This window comes from Oncorhynchus clarkii, chromosome 23 (assembly GCF_045791955.1).
Source record: "Oncorhynchus clarkii lewisi isolate Uvic-CL-2024 chromosome 23, UVic_Ocla_1.0, whole genome shotgun sequence".
Classification (NCBI taxonomy): Eukaryota; Metazoa; Chordata; class Actinopteri; order Salmoniformes; family Salmonidae; genus Oncorhynchus; species Oncorhynchus clarkii.
In genome coordinates, this window is record NC_092169.1 from 46,873,958 (window position 1) to 46,894,793 (window position 20,836).

Sequence of the window (20,836 nt, forward strand, 5' to 3'; positions counted from 1 at the left end):
ACAGAATACTAGATTAGATATAACAAGTTGCTAATTCAACAAGGACATAAACATGAGTATTGGTGAAAGAATCAGTCCTTTATCCAGGCCCAAAGCCCGAGCAAACCAGAAAAACTCTCAATGGAAATTGAAGAAATTCATACACCATTTCCTGGTTTGCATAATTTCAGTTCATGTCAAACCAAGCAGTAATTGTGTAGAGAACAATCATTTCATTATACCATCTAAACCACTGTGAAATATTGTGTTTTCAGCTGTTTGAAGCTGGTGTACAAAAGTAAAAGGCAACAATGTAAATGTAGGAATGGGAAGCATAGAAATAGCGCACCTAAAGCAGATCTACCGCTTCTTAGACTTGCTTTCAATGAGAAAGACATGTGCGTCATAAATCTGTCAATGTGAACTTGGTCAGGTTGTCCAAAAAGGTACAGATTGTAGCTTTAAATCAAGACAGTAGGTAGAATACAAAACATTTAATTTATTCATGAATAATAATTATGAATCAAGTACAGATATGAACTATTTTTCTTCACAGCTCTCTCTCAAGAATGATTCAGAGGCAGTACATTTCAAAAATATATTCTAAGCAGCATAAAACATTAACCATAAGAATATGTACATGTTTCCAAAAATGCATCCTATTTTTCAGCAGATGGACAGCTTGTCTTCACCTCAATGTTCTTCACATATAAATCATATCAACATAGATGAAAAGGCTAAACATGAGATGACTAAGTAAGGAAGCAGATACCGTATACTCTCTATACTGAATTACTCTGAAAGAGACCACTTCAGTACACCTCAACGTTAATAGAATAAGCTTTATGGCCAACCAGCTCTTACAGTGCACAAAGCTGTTCTTTGATCAAATATATCCAAGATCCATAATACATATATCTTACTCTCATGTTGTAATGTCATCTATTTCATAAAACACATTTAGATCAAAGGTCTAGTAACAATATGAAATGTACACACCATTAGTTTCCCTTTAAAAACATGCAAGATAGTAGATCTCTAGTCTAAACATACTATGATCAATCTGAAAAACTGAAATGTACCTCCTCACTCAGAACGGTGCCAAAAAAGGTATTAGCACAAGTCTGAGATTGGCAGGAGCCAGGGTAATCACACCGCAGTATGGGTTGAGGGTGTGTGACAGAGAAAGAGAGAGAGATGCTTAATGTTTCTCTCCCCATCCTGCAGGTTGCCCAGCCTCTGCCAGAGAGCGTTTGTAGATTTCAGCAGCTTGTCAGACTGATTATTAACTGAGCATGGAACAGAATGAAGACGAATGGGCTTCGGTTTAGACTCTTTGAAACTTGTTGACAACATTATTAAGGTGCCCTGTCACAGGAAAATTTCCCTAATTGATTGATGGTGGGCAAATCTGTGGATATGTTATGTGCATTTATAAGAGACATACAGTGCCTTGCGAAAGTATTCGGCCCCCTTGAACTTTGCGACCTTTTGCCACATTTCAGGCTTCAAACATAGATATAAAACTGTATTTTTTTGTGAAGAATCAACAACAAGTGGGACACAATCATGAAGTGGAACGACATTTATTGGATATTTCAAACTTTTTTAACAAATCAAAAACTGAAAAATTGGGCGTGCAAAATTATTCAGCCCCTTTACTTTCAGTGCAGCAAACTCTCTCCAGAAGTTCAGTGAGGATCTCTGAATGATCCAATGTTGACCTAAATTACTAATGATGATAAATACAATCCACCTGTGTGTAATCAAGTCTCCGTATAAATGCACCTGCACTGTGATAGTCTCAGAGGTCTGTCAAAAGCGCAGAGAGCATCATGAATAACAAGGAACACACCAGGCAGGTCCGAGATACTGTTGTGAAGAAGTTTAAAGCCGGATTTGGATACAAAAAGATTTCCCAAGCTTTAAACATCCCAAGGAGCACTGTGCAAGCGATAATATTGAAATGGAAGGAGTATCAGACCACTGCAAATCTACCAAGACCTGGCTGTCCCTCTAAACTTTCAGCTCATACAAGGAGAAGACTGATCAGAGATGTAGCCAAGAGGCCCATGATCACTCTGGATGAACTGCAGAGATCTACAGCTGAGGTGGGAGACTCTGTCCATAGGACAACAATCAGTCGTATATTGCACAAATCTGACCAAAATTGAACTTTTTGGCAACAATGCAAAACGTTATGTTTGGCGTAAAAGCAACACACCATTCATCACCCTGAACACACCATCCCCACTGTCAAACATGGTGGTGGCAGCATCATGGTTTGGGCCTGCTTTTCTTCAGCAGGGACAGGGAAGATGGTTAAAATTGATGGGAAGATGGATGGAGCCAAATACAGGACCATTCTGGAAGAAAACCTGATGGAGTCTGCAAAAGACCTGAGACTGGGACAGAGATTTGTCTTCCAACAAGACAATGATCCAAAACATAAAGCAAAATCTACAATGGAATGGTTCAAAAATAAACATATCCAGGTGTTAGAATGGCCAAGTCAAAGTCCAGACCTGAATCCAATCGAGAATCTGTGGAAAGAACTGAAAACTGCTGTTCACAAATGCTCTCCATCCAACCTCACTGAGCTCGAGCTGTTTTGCAAGGAGGAATGGGAAAAAATTTCAGTCTCTCGATGTGCAAAACTGATAGAGACATACCCCAAGCGACTTACAGCTGTAATCGCAGCAAAAGGTGGCGCTACAAAGTATTAACTTAAGGGGGCTGAATAATTTTGCACGCTTAATTTTTCAGTTTTTGATTTGTTAAAAAAGTTTGAAATATCCAATAAATGTCGTTCCACTTCATGATTGTGTCCCACTTGTTGTTGATTCTTCACAAAAAAAACAGTTTTATATCTTTATGTTTGAAGCCTGAAATGTGGCAAAAGGTCGCAAAGTTCAAGGGGGCCGAATACTTTCGCAAGGCACTGTAACACATGTTCTAGTCAGGCATTGGGTGGAAGCCCTTGGACATGGGAGTAAATACAACTTTGATATATTCATACACCCATGTTTCAGCGAAGCTTGTCTTTAGTTACTTGTCTTGAAAATCACTTTGGCCACATGCACAGAATGGTCAACAACGAAGGACACAGGACGACACAGAATGTTCCAACAACGACGGACACAGAATGTTCCAACAACGACGGACACAAAATGTTCCAACAACGACGGACACAGAATGTTCCAACAACGACGGACACAGAATGTTCCAACAACGACGGACACAGAATGTTCCAACAACGACGGACACAGAATGTTCCAACAACGACGGACACAGAATGTTCCAACAACGACGGACACAGAATGTTCCAACAACGACGGACACAGAATGTTCCAACAACGACGGACACAGAATGTTCCAACAACGACGGACACAGAATGTTCCACAACGACGGACACAGAATGTTCCACAACGAAGGACACAGAATGTTCCAACAACGAAGGACACAGAATGTTCCAACAACGACGGACACAGAATGTTCCAACAACGACGGACACAGAATGTTCCAAAAACGAAGGACACAGAATGTTCCAACAACGAAGGACACAGAATGTTCCAACAACGAAGGACACAGAATGTTCCAACAACGAAGGACACAGAATGTTCCAACAACGACGGACACAGAATGTTCCACAACGACGGACACAGAATGTTCCACAACGAAGGACACAGAATGTTCCAACAACGAAGGACACAGAATGTTCCAACAACGACGGACACAGAATGTTCCAACAACGACGGACACAGAATGTTCCAACAACGAAGGACACAGAATGTTCCAACAACGAAGGACACAGAATGTTCCAACAACGAAGGACACAGAATGTTCCAACAACGAAGGACACAGAATGTTCCAACAACGAAGGACACAGAATGTTCCAACAACGAAGGACACAGAATGTTCCACAACGAAGGACACAGAATGTTCCAACAACGAAGGACACAGAATGTTCCACAACCAAGGACACAGAATGTTCCACAACGAAGGACACAGAATGTTCCACAACGAAGAACACAGAATGTTCCACAACGAAGGACACAGAATGTTCAACCATGAATGACACAGAATGTTCAACAACGAAGGTCGCAACTAAATGAAACAGAATGAGAAAGAAAAAACAAATGGTCAAATGTAGAGAAGTTCAGAAAGGTTTGGAAGGACAGAGTTCCTGGCCTTGGCTGCATGTACATCCAGTCCTTGCTTTGTTTGTCTATGGAGGCTTCCAGGGCTTCGTTCAGCCAAAGTCTATTCGTGGCCTGTACTCCAGGACCATGGGATATCTCTGAGGAGAATGTAGAAAGAGACATTAGAGTTGTTTATTCTCAGTTACCTTCAAGTTTATTCAAAAGACAACTTGCAAAAGTAAATAGCCTAGTAGATGCTGGCACGTTCTGACAAGCAGAGCGTATTTAACTAATGAGCTTTGCAATTCCATATTAAACGGCCCATATTTCACAGGAATGGATGCCACGAGACAGAATTGTCCCTTTCAACAGACTTCAAGCCAAAGTTTTCCTGGATGGTGTTTTAAGGAGAACACACTTTCCTGTGAACCATCCCAGATCCCTAAGGCTGACAGTTGAAACAAGACAGGAGGCAGCATTGGACATTCAGATGCACAGCATTGAGTAATGCTTTTATGATTTCTCTCTGAACTAACTGCAGTCAGTCCATACTTTACTGCAATTGATGATTCCTAGGGGCTTGCTCAATATGCATCTTTAAAACACTGTCTGGATTTATTTCTAAGTGTTTATATGGTAGCCATTAACCATCAAGGCATTGAGAAGTAGTATAATTAGCTGAAATGGTACAGTGAACAGAAGGCTGTCATTTAGATGTTGTGAGGACATGGCCAGTTCCCCCCAGTGTCCTGTCTCTGAGGTTAAACACACCCGTACCTGCGTCAGCTGCCTGTGAAAGGCTGTTCAGCATTGCAGGACTTGTTTTCAGCCCCAGGCTAGCAAGGCTAGATTCCAGAAACTTTGAAAAACAGTTTTTACTGAAGATGAACCATAAATTCTTCAACTTCAAGTAATCAGTTGTGATGTCCTCATATTCCTACAGTGAGGTTGTGTGCAGTTCTATACATGTACTTGTGATGAGCTCATCAGCTACATTTTTTTTTATGTATAGGGTTCTATAAATTTCTACAGGATGTTCATTCTAAAGCAAAGTCGTAACTGCTTGCGATTACTGTTTACATTCCTTCATTAAGGCATACATATATTTTGTCTGTATGAGATGTATTTTCAAGTGTTGCCTATTTGAGAATCCACATTTTTTTTTATCTGTGCACTTCTTGCATCCGTAAGACTGTTACCTTTCAATAAAACTCAAGCTCAAACCAAATAAAAGGTCTGGCTGTTTTGCTTTTTGGATATACAGATCTTACATACTTTTTCCACCACTGCCCCATGCCCCCCCCCCCCCCCCCCCCCCCCCCCCCCCCCCCCCCACGTCCAGTATGTCCAGTTCCCCACCATGTCCCCCATATGCAGTTGCCCCCCCGTGTCCAGTTCCCCACATGTCCAACCCCCCCCCCCCCATGCCTGACCTTGGTAATGACAGTTGTCTAACAAGACAGACAAACTAAAGCTGAACATGTCAAGGTAAAGACAGCTGGTCGGAGGGCAAGGAAGGTAAAAACAGCTGGTCAGAGGGCACGGAAGGTAAAGACAGCTGGTCAGAGGGCACGGAAGGTAAAGACAGCTGGTCAGAGGGCAGGGTAGGTAAAGACAGCTGGTCAGAGGACAGGGAAGGTAAAGATAGCTGGTCAGAGGGCAGGGAAGGTAAAGACAGCTGGTCAGAGGGCAGGGAAGGTAAAGACAGCTGGTCAGAGGGCACAGAAGGTAAAGACAGCTGGTCAGAGGGCAGAGAAGGTAAAGATAGCTGGTCGGAGGGCAGGGAAGGTAAAGACAGCTGGTCAGAGGGCACAGAAGGTAAAGACAGCTGGTCAGAGGGCAGAGAAGGTAAAGATAGCTGGTCGGAGGGCAGGGAAGGTAAAGACAGCTGGTCGGAGGGCAGGGAAGGTAAAGACAGCTGGTCAGAGGACAGGGAAGGGGCAGCAAATGACATAACACAATCCCATGATGTTTATACTGTAGATGTATGTCATACTTTACATGGACATGGTGTATTGGGAATTTGGGTGGGTGTGGAAGATGTCAGGACATGCCAGAAAGAACATGATCAATAACCGGGCATTGAGAAGTACAGAGGTTACCTAAGAACTGGATGAGACAGGGGGAGTGTGGAGAAAAGAACAGGAAGGAATGACATAACAGACTCACGTTGTCACTGTGCAGCCTCCAGCGGGTCATGTAGATGAACTCCAGAGTGTGGTCCTTCCCCATGATCTCCCCATTACACAGCACATCCAGCTGGGGAGAGAGGACACACACAGGGGCGGACTGGGACAAGAATTCGGCTCTGGCATTTTATTCTCACCAGCCCATATCACCGCACACGACCCCACCCCACCAACAGGTCACCATTAATACATACACCCATCCCCATACATACACCCTGACCCTACGTAGACACAGGCAGTAGTGCTGACACATAACATTGGCAGTACAGTACAGCGTTTCTCAACCATTTCTGTACCAGTGACTGGCGAGACATGGTCCTCCTCTTTTTTTATCCAACTCACCACTATAACTGTTCCTCTGCCTGGAGATCCAACTCACCACTATAACTGTTCCTCTGTCTGGAGATCCAACTCACCACTATAACTGTTCCTCTGTCTGGAGATCCAACTCACCACTATAACTGTTCCTCTGTCTGGAGATCCAACTCACCACTATAACTGTTCCTCTGTCTGGAGATCCAACTCACCACTATAACTGTTCCTCTGCCTGGAGATCCAACTCACCACTATAACTGTTTCTCTGCCTGGAGATCCAACTCACCACTATAACAGGGCCTCTGCTCTAGCCATTTTGTTGTGCTGTCCATCTGTCTCCTCAGCATCTTCTCTGCGGTCACTGTGCTTATTCTTGTTCTGTGTGCATGTCTGCTTAAGCCATGAACAATGCCTTCGAAAAGTATTCAGACCCCTTTTTCCACATGTTGTACTGTTACAGCCTCATCCTAAAATTGAGTTGTTTTTTTCCTCCATCAATCTACACACAATACCCCATAATGACAAAGCAAAAATGGGTTTAGAAATGTTTGCTAATTAATCAAATAAAATGGAAATAACATATTTACATAAGTATTCAGACCCTTTACTAAGTACTTTGTTGAAGCACCTTTGGCAGCGATTACAGCCTCAAGTCTTCTTGGGTATGACGCTAGAAGCTTGGCACACATGTATTTGGGGAGTTTCTCCCATTCTTCTCTGCAGATCCTCTCAAGTTCTGCCAGGTTGGATGGGGAGCGTTGCTGCACAGGTATCTTCAGGTCTCTCCAGAGATGTTAGATCAGGTTCAAGTCCAGGGCCTGGCTGGGCCACTCAAGGACCGTTCAGATATTTGTCCCGAAGCCCCTCCTGCGTTGTCTGTTTGCTTAGGGTTGTTGTCCTGTTGGAAGGTGAACCTTTGCCCCAGTCTGAGGTCCGGAGCACTCTGGGGTAGGCTTTCATCAAGGATCCCTCTGTACTTTGTTTCGTTCATCTTTGCCTTGATCCTGGCTAGTCTCCCAGTACATGCCACCGAAAAACATCCCCACAGCATGATGCTGCCACCACCATGCTTCAATGTAGGGATGGTGCCATATTTCCTCCAGACGTGACACTTGGCATTCAGGCAAAATAGTTCCATCTTGGTTCCATCAGACCAGAGAATCTTGTTGCTCATGTTCTTTAGGTGCCTTTCAGAAAACTACAAGCGGGTTGTCATGTGCCTTTTACTGAGGAGTGGCTTCTGTATGGCCACTGTACCATAAAGGCCTGATTGGCGGAATGCTACAGAGATGGTTGTCTTTCTGGAAGGTTCTCCCTTCTCCGCAGAGGAACTCTGGAGCTCTGTCAGAGTGACCATCCGGTTCTTGGTCACCTCCTTGAGGTTCATTTTGGCCAGGTGGCCAGCTCTAGTAAGAGTCTTGGTGGTTCCAAACATCTTCCATTTAAGATGAGGCCACTATGTTCCTGGGGACCAAAAATGCTGATTTTTTTTTTTGGGGGGGGGCTACCCTTCCCCAGATCTGTGCCTCGACTCAATCCTCTCGCCGAGCTCTACATATAATTCCCTTGACCTAATAGCTTGGTTTTTGCTCTGACATGCACTATATCTATCCATTTATCCATTTTTTTTATGGTACTTTTTACCCCCTTTTCTTCCCAATTTTGTGATATTCAATTGGTAGTTACAGTCTTGTCTCATTGCTGCAACTGCCGTACGGACTCTGGAGAGGCGAAGGTCGAGATCCATGCGTCCTCCGAAACACGACCCCGCCAAGCCGCACTGCTTTTTGACACACTGCCCGCTCAAACCGGAAGCCAGCCGCACCAATGTGTTGGAGAAAGCACCGTACAACTGACGAATGAAGTCAGCGCCCATGCGTCCGGCCTCAACACAAGGAGTTGCTAGAGCGCGATGGGACAAGGACATCCTAGCCACCCAAACCCTCCCCTAACCTGGACGACGCTGGGCCAATTGTGTGCCATCTCATGGGTCTCTCGGTCGGTCACAGCCCGGGATCGAATCCGGATCTGTAGACCTTAGACCGCTGGGCCACTCGGGAGGCTGGGAACTTACATAGACAGGTGTGTGCCTTTCCAAATCATGTCCAATCAATTGAATTCACCACGGGTGTACTCCAATCAAGTTGGAGAAACATTTCAAGGCTGATCAATGGAAACAGCACGAGCTCAACTTCAAGTCTCATAGTAAAGGGGCTGAATACTTATGTAAATAAGGTATTACTGTTTTCGCTTTGCCATGATAGAGTATTGTGTGTAGATTGCTGAGAAAAAAATACATATTTAATCCATTTTAGAATAAGGATGTAACGTAACAAAATGTGGAAAAAGGGAAGGGGTCTAAATACTTCAGGAATGCATTGTACGTTATAATAATATATATATATATATATATATATATATATATATATATATATATATATATATATATATGTGTGTGTGTGTGTGTGTGTGTGTGTGTGTGTGTGTGTGTGTGTGTGTGTGTGTGTGTCAACTCTGACCAGCCCACCCAACTAAAAAAATGGTCCAGCCCATCTGGCATTTGCCAGATGACCCTGGACACACAAAACAAACAAAAGCGCACACAAGCGCAAGAAAACACAAAAGGCACGTTATTTACATTATTCCCTTTTCTAAACCCATCATCAAAATAAAAGTGAAGTTAATGTACATTATAATATAAAAACAGTAGTAGCGGTCTTACCTCACAAGAGCTAGAAAGCTTTAACTTTAGACTGAGAAACTTCTTGATGGTTCCCACCGTGACTCGACTAGAGCAATGAATGAACTTCTTCATTAAACACTGGGGTGAATAACAAAAGTATGGCCATGTTACATTCAGATAGAACACAGAATACAGAATACCAGAACTGGTCACGTGAGCATATTGAAAGAAACACTCCCATGGGAAGAGGAAAATGATTCACACACACATACCTTCACTGTGTTGTCTGCAGCATAGCCATTGTTGTGGAGACAGTCGAGGCAGATGGCTATCTGGGGGTCGCTCCTGTGGTAATCCTGGTCATCTTCATCACCATCCTCATCACTGAGCCCAAGCTTCTTAGACCCAAGGCCGTCTCCTGTGGGATAGCAGAGCACAGGTGATTTTAGGAGATCACACTAGCAATCAGGGCAGAGAGAAGTAATATTAATATATATATATATACACATATACACACACACACACACACACACACACAGTGTATTTGGAAAGTATTCAGACCCTTCACCTTTTCCACATTGATAAGTAACAGCCATAATATAAAGATGATTAAATAAATAATTCTCAGAAATCTACACACAATACCAAATAATTAAAAAGCAAAAAACAGGATCTTAGAAACTGTTAGAAATGTATATATAAAAAAAATATGTAAAAAAAAGAAATACCTTATTTACATACATAGGCCTTTATTTTTTTAAGAATAAGGCTGCAACCTAACAAAATGTGGAAAAAGTCAAGGAGTCTGAATACTTTCCGAAGTCACTGTATATACAGTATAAACACACACACACACTGAACAAAAATATACACCACATTACAGCCTCGTATTATTGAACAACCCAAACCCACATTAACTCTACACATACAGTGCCTTGCAAAAGTATTCATCCTGCCTTGGCGATTTTCCTATTTTGTTGCATTACAACCTGTAATTTAAATGTATTTTTATTTGGATTTCATGTAATGGACATACACAAAATAGTCCAAACTGGTGAAGTGAAATGAAAATTATAACTTCAACAAAATAAAAAACTGAAAGGTTGTGCATGCATATGTAATCACCCCCTTGGCTATGAAGCCCCTAAATACGATCTGGTGCAACCAATTACCTTCAGAAGTCACAAAATGAGTTAAATAAAGTCCACCTGTGTGCAATCTAAGTGTCACATGATCTGTCACATGTTCTCAATATATATATATACACACACACCTGTTCTGAAAGGCCCCAGAGTCTACAACACCAATAAGCAAGGGGCACCACGACGACCAAGGAGCTCTCCAAACAGGTCAGGGACAAAGTTGTGGAGACGTACAGATCAGGGTTGGGTTATAAAAAAATTCCCAAACTTTGAACATCCCATGGAGCACCATTAAATCCATTATTAAAAAATGAAAAGAATATGGCACCACAACAAACCTGTCAAGAGAGGGCCACCCACCAAAACTCATGGACCAGGCAAGGAGGGTATTAATCAGAGGCAACAAAGAGATCAAAGATAACCCTGAGGGAGCTGCAAAGCTCCACAGCGGAGATTGGAGTATCTGTCCATAGAACCACTATAAGCTGTACACTCCACAGTTGGGCTTTACGGAAGAGTGGCCATAAAAAGCCATTTTTTAAAGAAAAAAATAAGTAAACATGTTTGGTGTTTGCCAAAAAGGCATGTGGGAGACTACCCGAAAACATGGAAGGTACTATGGTCATATGAGATTAAAATTATTTTTTAGCCATCACTATGTCTGGCGCAAACACCTCTCATCACCCCGAGAATGCCATTCTCACAGTGAAGCATGGTGGTGGCAGCATCATGCTGTGGGGATGTTTTTCCATCGGCAGGGAGTGGGAATTGAAGGGATAATGGATAGCGCTAAATACAGGGAAATTGTTAAGGGACACCGGTCTTCCAGAGATTTGAGACTGGGACGGAGGTTCACCTTCCAGCAGTACAACGACCCTAAGCCTACTGCTGAAGCAATACTCGAGTGGTTTAAGGGGAAACATTTAAATGTCTTGGAATGGCCTAGTCAAAGCCCAGACCTCAATCCAATTGAGAATCTGCGGTATGACAAAGATTGCTGTACACCAGCAGAACCCATCCAACTTGAAGGAGCTGGAGCAGCTTTGCCTTGAAGAATGGGCTAAAATCCCAGTGGCTAGATGTGCCAAGCTTATAGAGACATACCCCAAGAGACTTGCAGCTGTAATTCCTGCAAAAGGTGGCTCTACAAAGTATTGCCTTTGGGGGGGGGGGGGGGGTGAATAGTTCACGGCACATTCAGTGTGTCTTTTATTTCTTGTTTGTTACACACAAAAAAATATTTTGCATCTTCAAAGTGGTAGGCATGTTGTCTAAATCAAATGACAACCCCCCCCCCCCCAAAAAAAATGTATTGTTATTCCAGGTTGTAAGGCAACAAAATAGGAAAAATGCAAAAGTATTCACCACCTCTGGCAAGCCAAGGAGATAAGTGATAAGAGATAAGGTCAATTACTTTGGCACCCTTGCATGGTTTACTATTTATTCTAAAAAAAAAAATTTAAAAAAAAAAAACTGAAATTGGGATTAGTCACTTGTAAAGCAAAATTGACAAAACAAAATTACTCTAAACTATATTTACACTTAATACAAATATAAATGCAACATCTATGAACTGAAATAATAGATCCCAGGCATGTTCCATACACAAAAAAAGCTAATCTCAAATGTTATGTACAAATGCTTACATTTCTGTTAGTGAGCATTTCTCCTTTGCCAAGAAAATTCATCCACCTGACAGGTGTGACATATCAAGAAGCTGATTAAACAGCATGATCATTACACAGGTGCACCTTGTGCTAGGGACAATAAAACACCACTAAAATGTGCAGTTGTGTAACATAACACACAGACTGATGTCTCAAGTTGAGGGAGTGTGCAATTGGCATGCTGACTGCAGGAATGTTCAACTAGAGCTGTTGCCAGAGAATTTAAGGTTTATTTCCCTACCATAAACCACCTCTGTCATTTTACAGAATTTGGCAGTACGTCTAACCGGCCTCACAACAGCAGACCACGTGTATTGCATCATGTGGGCGACCTGTTTGCTGATGTCAACATTGTGAACAGAGTGCCCCATGGTGGCAGTGGGGTTATGGTAGGCAGGCGTAAGCTACGGACAACGAACACAATTGTATTTTATCAATGGCAATTTGAATGCAGATACCGTGACGAGATCCTGAGGCGCATTGTCATGCCATTCATCCGCCGCCATCACCTTATGTTTCAGCATGATAATGCACTGCCCAATGTCACATGGATCTGTACACAATTCCTGGAAGATGAAAATGTCCCAGTTCTTCCAGGGCCTGCATACACACCACCAGACCTGTCACCCATTGAGCATGTTTGGGATGCTCTGGATCAACGTGTAGGACATTGTGTTCCAATTCCTGCCAAAATCCAGCAACTTCACACAGTCATTGAAGAAGAGTGGGACAACATTCCACAGGACACAATTAACAGCCTGATCAACTCTGTGCGAAGGAGATGTGTTGTGCTGCATGAGGCAAATGGTGGTCACACCAGATACTGACTGTTTTTTTGATCCACGCCCCTACTTTTTTTTTTAAAGGTTTGTGTCCATCCGATGCATATCTGTATTCTCAGTAATGTGAAATCCATAGATTATGGCCTAATTCATTTATTTCAATTGACACACTTCCTTATATGAACGCAGTGAAATCTGACTCAGTACCAGTGCCCCCAGTATATAGCCTTGTTATTTTCCTATGTTACTTTTTATTCTTTAGTAAATTATTTCTTAACATTTCACGGTAAGGTTGAATTCAAATACCGGTTGTATTCGGCGTGTGCAAATCAAATTTGATGTTGCATTTATATTTTTGTTCAGAGTATATATGATTTACTCTACTAATGTCAAATAACGTACTTATTACATTTTACAGTAAGACCCAGCACAATTTGTAAGAGTGACTTTAATTGAGACTAATCCCATACCTTGTGAATTTTCTTTTGACTTATTCTTCCTCCAGAAATCAATCTCCTGCTGTCCCTCTTCTGGTCAACACACACAATCATAAAGAAAAGAGGATATACAAGGTCATTTCAGTCCCACTACATCTAATGACTCCCCCAAAGAGTGACTGAGATATCATTAAGAAATATATCTTGGTTTTTCCTAGTTGACGAGAACTCACTTTCTCGTAATCCAGGCACAAGCTTGAAAATGATTTCCTCAAGAGTATTGTCCAACCTCAGAAGAAGGAGAGGATCAGTGATGTGAGAGGAAGGGTAAAGATAAAGAGGAAGCAGTGGTTTGTGTTGACAGTGCACTTGCAGTATTCAAAGCAAAGTGAAGGCTAAATGTTTGGAGGACTATGTTTGTATGTGTCGTACCTTAGCATCTCTAGAGGGTTCGTTTCGTGGACTTGAATGCCACATTTGGGACAGTCATTACTGTCTTCAAAGTGCTGGATGATGCAGCTCTTACAAACTGGAAAACAAGAAAAATCCTATTACATAATGTAAGATGCTTAGAGTCTTTGGGAGAGGATGGACAGAGGACATAGAAGGAAGGAAGCAATAGAAAGTTAGAATATTTTAATTTGACCAGTTTCCTCACAGCAGGAAAATGCAGCATATTAATTATTAGGTGGATGATAATTAATGGACATTTTAGTTGATACATTTTTGATACACGTTAGTGGAAATTACATTTTGAAGCCTTTTTAAACCTTGAATACAGTTCAAGTTTGCATTTCCTGCTGCACAGCAGGGTTCAAATTAATACAGTACAGTGAAAAGAAAACTGAGCAGAGAAATAATATTAAGAAATGCTATAGACGGAAGGAAACCTACCAAAAAACAATTAGGCAACAACAAATTCAATACCTTTTAGACAACTTCCTGGACAAAACGTTCCACTGTAATAGCGAAGGTGTTAACAAGGCAGAAGAAAATCCAAACGGAATATTTGACCTCTCAGCTTCCCTATCCAATCAAAAAAATGGAAACACAAAACCCGAAGAAAATGAACAACAATGACAAATGGTTTGATGAAGAATGCAAAAACCCCCCCCCCAAAAAAGAGAACTATCCAACCAAAAACATAAAAGACCCAGAAAACCTAAGTCTACACATTCACTATGGTGAATCACTAAAACAATACAGACATAACACTACGGAAAAAGAAGGAACAGTACGTCAGAAATTCTCAATGTAACTGAAGAATCAACACAAAGAATTATCTATCCAAAATGGAGATGTATGGGTAAACCACTTCTCCAATCTTTTTGGCCCTATAACAGAGAACAAATAGCAAAAACAATCAATCACATACAAAATATGAGAATCAACTATTAAAAGACTACCAGAACCCACAGCATTATCCAATTACATTTGAATGAACTACAGGACAAAATACAAGCCCTCCAACCCAAAAAGCCTGTGGTGTTGATGGTATCCTCAATGAAATTATAAAATATACACACAACAAAATACAATTGGCTATTTTAAAACTCTAACATCATCCTTAGCTCTGGCATCTTCCCTGATATTTGGAACTAAGCACTGATCAACCCAATCCACAAAAGTTGAGACACATTTAACCCCAATAACTACTGTGGGATATACATCATCAGCAACCTTGGGAAAATCATCTGCATTATCATTAACGGCAGACTCGTACATTTCCTCAGTGAAAACAATGTACTGAGCAAATGTCAAATTTGGTAAAAAGCCAATTACCGTACGACAGACCACGTCTTCAACCTGCACACCCTAAATGACAAACAAACCAAAACAAAGGCAAAGTCTTCTCGTGCTTTGTTGATTTAAAAAAAGCCTTTGGCTCAATTTGACATGAGGGTCTGCTATACAAATTGATGGAAAGTGGTACTGGGGGAAAAAACATTAAACATTATAAAATCCATGTACACAAACAAGTGTGCGGTTAAAATGGACAAACATCAAACTTTTTTTTTTTGTTCCACAGGACTGTGGGGTGAGACAGGGATGCAACTTAAGACCCACCCTCTTCAACATATATATCAACGAATTGGCGAGGGCACTAGAACAGTCTGCAGCACCCGGCCTCACCCGACTAGAATCTGAAGTCAAAGGTCTACTGTTTGCTGATGATCTGGTACTTCTGTCCCTAATCAAGGAGGGCATACAGCAGCACCTATAGCTTCTGCACAGATTCTGCCAGACCGGGGCCCTAGCAGTAAATCTCAGTAAGACAAAAATAATGGTGTACCAAAAAAGGTCCAGTCACCAGCACCACAAATACAAATTCCATCTCGACACTGTTGCCCTAGAGCAAACAAAAAAAAACAACTTCCACAAAGCTGTGAACAAGCTGAGAGATGAGGAAGGAAGGGCCATCTATGCCATCAAAAGAAACATCAAATCGTCATACCAATTAGGATCTGGAATAAAATACTTGAATCAGTTATAGAACCCATTGCCCTTTATAGTTGAGGTCTGGGGTCCTCTCACCAACCAAGAATTCACAAAATGGGACAAACCCCATATTGAGACTCTGCATGCAGAAATCTGCAAAAATATCCTCAGTGTACAACGTAAAACACCAAATAATACATGCAGAGCAGAATTTGGCCGATACCCTATAATTATCAAAATCCAGAAAAGAGCTGTTAAATTCTACAACCACCTAAAAGGAAGCGATTCCCAAACCTTCCATAACAAAGCCATTACCTACAGAGAGATGAACCTGGAGAAGAGACCCCTAAGCAAGCTGGTCCTGGGGCTCTGTTCACAAACATACCCCACAGAGCCCCAGGACAGCAACACAATTAGACCCAACCAAATCATGAGAAAACAAAAAGATAATTACTTGACACATTGGAAAGAATTAACAAAAAAAACAGAGCAAACTAGAATGCTTCTTGGCCCTAAACAGAGAGTACACAGTGGCAGAATGACTGACCCAAGCTTAAGGAAAGCTTTGACTATGTACAGACTCAGTAAGCATAGCCTTGCTTTTGAGAAAGGCCACCGTAGGCAGACCTAGCTCTCAAGAGAAGGCAGGCTATGTGCACACTGCGCACAAAATGGAGGTGGACACTGAGTTGCACTTCCTAACCTCATGCCAAATGTAAAACAATATTAGAGAGACATATTTCCCCCAGATTACACAGAGCCACAAAGAATTTGAAAACAAACCCAATTTTGATAAACTCCCACATCTACTGGGTGAAATACTACAGTGTTCCATCACAGCAGCAATATTTGTGACCTGTTGCTACAAGAAGAGGGCAACCAGTGAAGAACAAACACCATTGTAAATACAACCCATATTTATTTTCACATTGTTACACACACACACACAATATGACATGTCTTTATTCTTTTGGAACTTCTGTGAGTGTAATGTTTTCTGTAAATGTGTATTATTTATTATCTACTTCACTTGCTTTCGCAATGTTAACATACACTGCTCAAAAAATAAAGGGAACACTTAAACAACACAATGTAACTCCAAGTCAATCACACTTCTGTGAAATCAAACTGTCCACTTAGGAAGCAACACTGATTGACAATACATTTCACATGCTGTTGTGCAAATGGAATAGACAACAGGTGGAAATTATAGGAAATTAGCAAGACACCCCCAATAAAGGAGTGGTTCTGCAGGTGGTGACCACAGACCACTTCTCAGTTCCTATGCTTCCTGGCTGATGTTTTGGTCACTTTTGAATGCTGGCGGTGCTTTCACTCTAGTGGTAGCATGAGACGGAGTCTACAACCCACATAAGTGGCTCAGGTAGTGCAGCTCATCCAGGATGGCACATCAATGCGAGCTGTGGCAAGAAGGTTTGCTGTGTCTGTCAGCATAGTGTCCAAAGCATGGAGGCGCTACCAGGAGACAGGCCAGTACATCAGGAGACGTGGAGGAGGCCGTAGGAGGGCAACAACCCAGCAGCAGGACCGCTACCTCCGCCTTTGTGCAAGGAGGAGCAGGAGGAGCACTGCCAGAGCCCTGCAAAATGACCTCCAGCAGGCCACAAATGTGCATGTGTCTGCTCAAACGGTCAGAAACAGACTCCATGAGGGTGGTATGAGGGCCCGACGTCCACAGGTAGGGGTTGTGCTTACAGCCCAACACAGTGCAGGAAGTTTGGCATTTGCCAGAGAACACCAAGATTGGCAAATTCGCCACTCGCGCCCTGTGCTCTTCACAGATGAAAGCAGGTTCACACTGAGCACATGTGACAGAGTCTGGAGACGCCGCGGAGAACGTTCTGCTGCCTGCAACATCCTCCAGCATGACCGGTTTGGCGGTGGGTCAGTCATGGTGTGGGGTGGCATTTCTTTGGGGGGCCGCACAGCCCTCCATGTGCTCGCCAGAGGTAGCCTGACTGCCATTAGGTACCGAGATGAGATTCTCAGACCCCTTGTGAGATCATATGCTGGTGCGGTTGGCCCTGGGTTCCTCCTAATGCAAGATAGTGCTAGACCTCATGTGGCTGGAGTGGGTCAGCAGGTCCTGCAAGAGGAAGGCATTGATGCTATGGACTGGCCCGCCCGTTCCCCAGTCGTGAATCCAATTGAGCACATCTGGGACATCATGTCTCGCTCCATCCACCAACGCCACGTTGCACCACAGACTGTCCAGGAGTTGGCGGATGCTTTAGTCCAGGTCTGGGATGAGATCCCTCAGGAGACCATCTGCCACCTCATCAGGAGCATGCCCAGGCATTGTAGGGAGGTCATACAGGCACGTGGATGCCACTACTGAGCCTCATTTTGACTTGTTTTAAGGACATTACATCAGCCTGTAGTGTGGTTTTCCACTTTAATTTTGAGTGTGACTCCAAATCCAGACCTCCATGGGTTGATAAATTTGATTTCCATTGATAATTTGTGTGATTTTGTTGTCAGCACATTCAACTATGTAAAGACAAAAAGTATTTAATAAGAATATTTCATTCATTCAGATCTAGGATGTGTTATATTAGTGTTCCCTTTATTTTTTTGAGCAGTGTATGTTTCCAATGCCAATAAAGCCCATGAATTGAAAGACAGATGGAGAAGTACAGGGTGTGTGTCTTACATGTGTGCAGGCACTCAGTGACCGTGGTGGGTTTGATCAGGTAACCTCTGCACAGGTAGCAGGTAATGAAGTGGTTAAAGTCTTTGACCAAGCTGGTTTGGACCAAGGGTGTCCTCCGAGTGGCCATGGTGAGCCCCTGCAGAGCTGGGGAGATCAGGGATGAGGTAGGGTCAACAATCACAGAGGTCCCTGCAGCCCCTGACACTGCTGGGGTGTCCCCTGTATATGCATCATCTTCATCATCCTCAGCCAGTCCTCATCAGCTGGGAAACACAATCTGAAGATATTTTCACTCTCAGATTACCTGTCAGACACAGAATACAAGGGAAAAGAGAGAAGAAAGTAGATGATTATGCCATATGCTGTGATGCACAGGTTCATTCACCTCTTGGATTGGCATGTTCATTCAAATACAATGTGCGAAATAAAATAAATACAAGTATTTACCACGTTTCTGAATGCATGACTTGCCTACATGCCTGACAAAACTAATGCCTGACAAAATTGCCTAACAAAATTATATTTACTGTCACGCTGCCACTAAAACATGCCTAAAACATGCTTCATCTATCCCCATAATATACCACGCATTGACAAGCAGATAACAGTTTAGAAATGTTCTATTGACACAACACACTTATAAATGAACTATAAATAGTATTCGTACAAATAGCGTAATCATACAAATGCCTCCCTCGGTTTACTAATAAAAAATTATTGATACACAGTTAAGAAATACAAAAGCTTTGTGAAAATCGGTAGGCTGCACTAGGCTCATCGTAGAGGACCTCACGCTTTGCGTGACCTGTATCACCGTGTGCATCACCAAAACAACATTAAAGCACCAAACATATAGCTTGTAGCCACGACATTCGCGACGACAACATACTCGAAACAAAGTTGCGACTCGCAAGGAGATAGCAGAATGAAGTCAAGTCAAATTAAACCTGTTCTATAAACGTAAAAAAGAAAAAGCACTAGCAACCTAAATACAGTTATGTCACACACGACACATTCGCAATCATCCCACCCCCAAAGTTTGACTTTAACAGGGATGATGTGAAAGCCGATTTTTTTGTAGGCTATTTCTGTCTGAAACGTTTGAACAATATAGGCTACATTTAATCTTACCTCGTAACCTCTCTACTTTTTCCATTAGGTTATTATAGCTGGTAGAATGGGAATAATAGAGTGACCATGACACTGCGTTCTCCTGGTGATATCAGCGACGTATGAAACTAGTGGCAAGAATACGGAATTTAAGTTTCGTTCAAGACAACTTGGAACTCAAAAAAAACGACCTCGTGACGTTATTAATCTTCAGCTCGGGGAGGTAGCAGCTCTAGGAGGATGGGCGAGTTTCCGAATTGTATTTACGAGTTCGATTACCAATCGGAAATCGTTTTTTCCAGAGTTCCCACTTTGCATGAACGCACGGATGTCGGAGGTCGTAGATATTAATAGTTCCGAGTTCCAAGTTGTCATGAACGCACCATTACCCCAGCCACCAGTTTATGCAGATAGGAAAGTGGGGCGGGAGATCACGAGCATGTGTGATTTTGCTCATTCATAGGCCTACTACAGTGTTTCCTCGGGACCCCAAGGGGTGCATATTTTGTTTTTTTGCCCTAGCACTACACAGCTGATTCAAATAATTTAAGTTTAGTTAATTTTTTGAATCAGCTGAGTAGTGATAGGGTAAAAAAAACTAAATGTGTGCCTCTTGGGGTTCCAAATAACTCATATTTCTCGTTTTAAAACAAGCAGGGGCACAACTTTTCATAGCCCCACTAAAAACAGGAAATGAGAATGAGCAGACCTACCCAAAATTTGACATAAGGTTGTACAGCAAACTGAGATTTGTTAACCTACCAAACGTTTTTATAATTTCTGGGGAAGGATAAACACTCCAAACAGCCTACCCAACCATTCGGAGGCGTCTGCATGGTCCTAAAGCACACCACTGCATAGATTTGTATCACATTCCAATGATAAAACTGGATAAAAATGCCATTTCAGAATGACATTCTCCCCCCCGAGTTACAGTTCATATAAGGGAATCAGTCAATTGAAATAAACTAATTAGGCCCAAATCTACGAATTTCACATGACTGGGCAGAGGTGCAGCAATGGGAGGGCCTGGGAAGGCATAGGCCCACCCACTTAGTAGACATGCCCGCCCGCCCACCCACCGGGGAGCCAGGACAAGCCAATCAGAATGAGTTTTTCCCCACAAAAGTGCTTTATTACAGACAGAAACACTCCTCGGTTTCATCAGTTGTCCGGGTGGCTGGTCTCAGATGATCCCGCAGGTGAAGAAGCCGGATTTGGAGGTCCTGGGCTGGCGTGGTTACACAGGGTCTGCGGTTGTGAGGCCGGTTGGATG

General features: G+C 42.5%; 1 protein-coding gene across 1 annotated transcript; it reads right to left on the reverse strand.

Annotated features, from left to right (window-relative positions):
- Positions 1-465: 465 nt before the first annotated feature.
- Positions 466-19,692, reverse strand: LOC139381833 (polycomb group RING finger protein 5-B-like). The gene is made up of 10 exons (XM_071125639.1): positions 19,582-19,692; positions 18,451-18,754; positions 13,770-13,866; positions 13,571-13,626; positions 13,371-13,430; positions 9,582-9,727; positions 9,349-9,447; positions 6,292-6,381; positions 3,057-4,280; positions 466-1,452 (listed from the first exon to the last, which is right to left on the reverse strand). Exons 2-9 carry the CDS (start codon positions 18,575-18,577, stop codon positions 4,233-4,235), a joined length of 723 nt encoding a protein of 240 aa, XP_070981740.1. The 5' UTR covers positions 18,578-18,754; positions 19,582-19,692; the 3' UTR covers positions 466-1,452; positions 3,057-4,232.
- Positions 19,693-20,836: the final 1,144 nt, after the last annotated feature.

What these genes read in the sequence shown, in the direction of transcription:
- LOC139381833 (XM_071125639.1), bottom strand. Translation starts at nt 18,577, where the DNA reads ATGGCCACTCGGAGGACACCCTTGGTCCAAACCAGCTTGGTCAAAGAC. An exon ending in CACTGAGTGCCTGCACACAT is followed by an intron (nt 13,867 to 18,450) that starts GTAAGACACACA and finishes CTTGTTTTCCAG; the next exon opens with TTTGTAAGAGCTGCATCATC. An exon ending in TGTGCCTGGATTACGAGAAA is followed by an intron (nt 13,431 to 13,570) that starts GTGAGTTCTCGT and finishes TGTGTTGACCAG; the next exon opens with AAGAGGGACAGCAGGAGATT.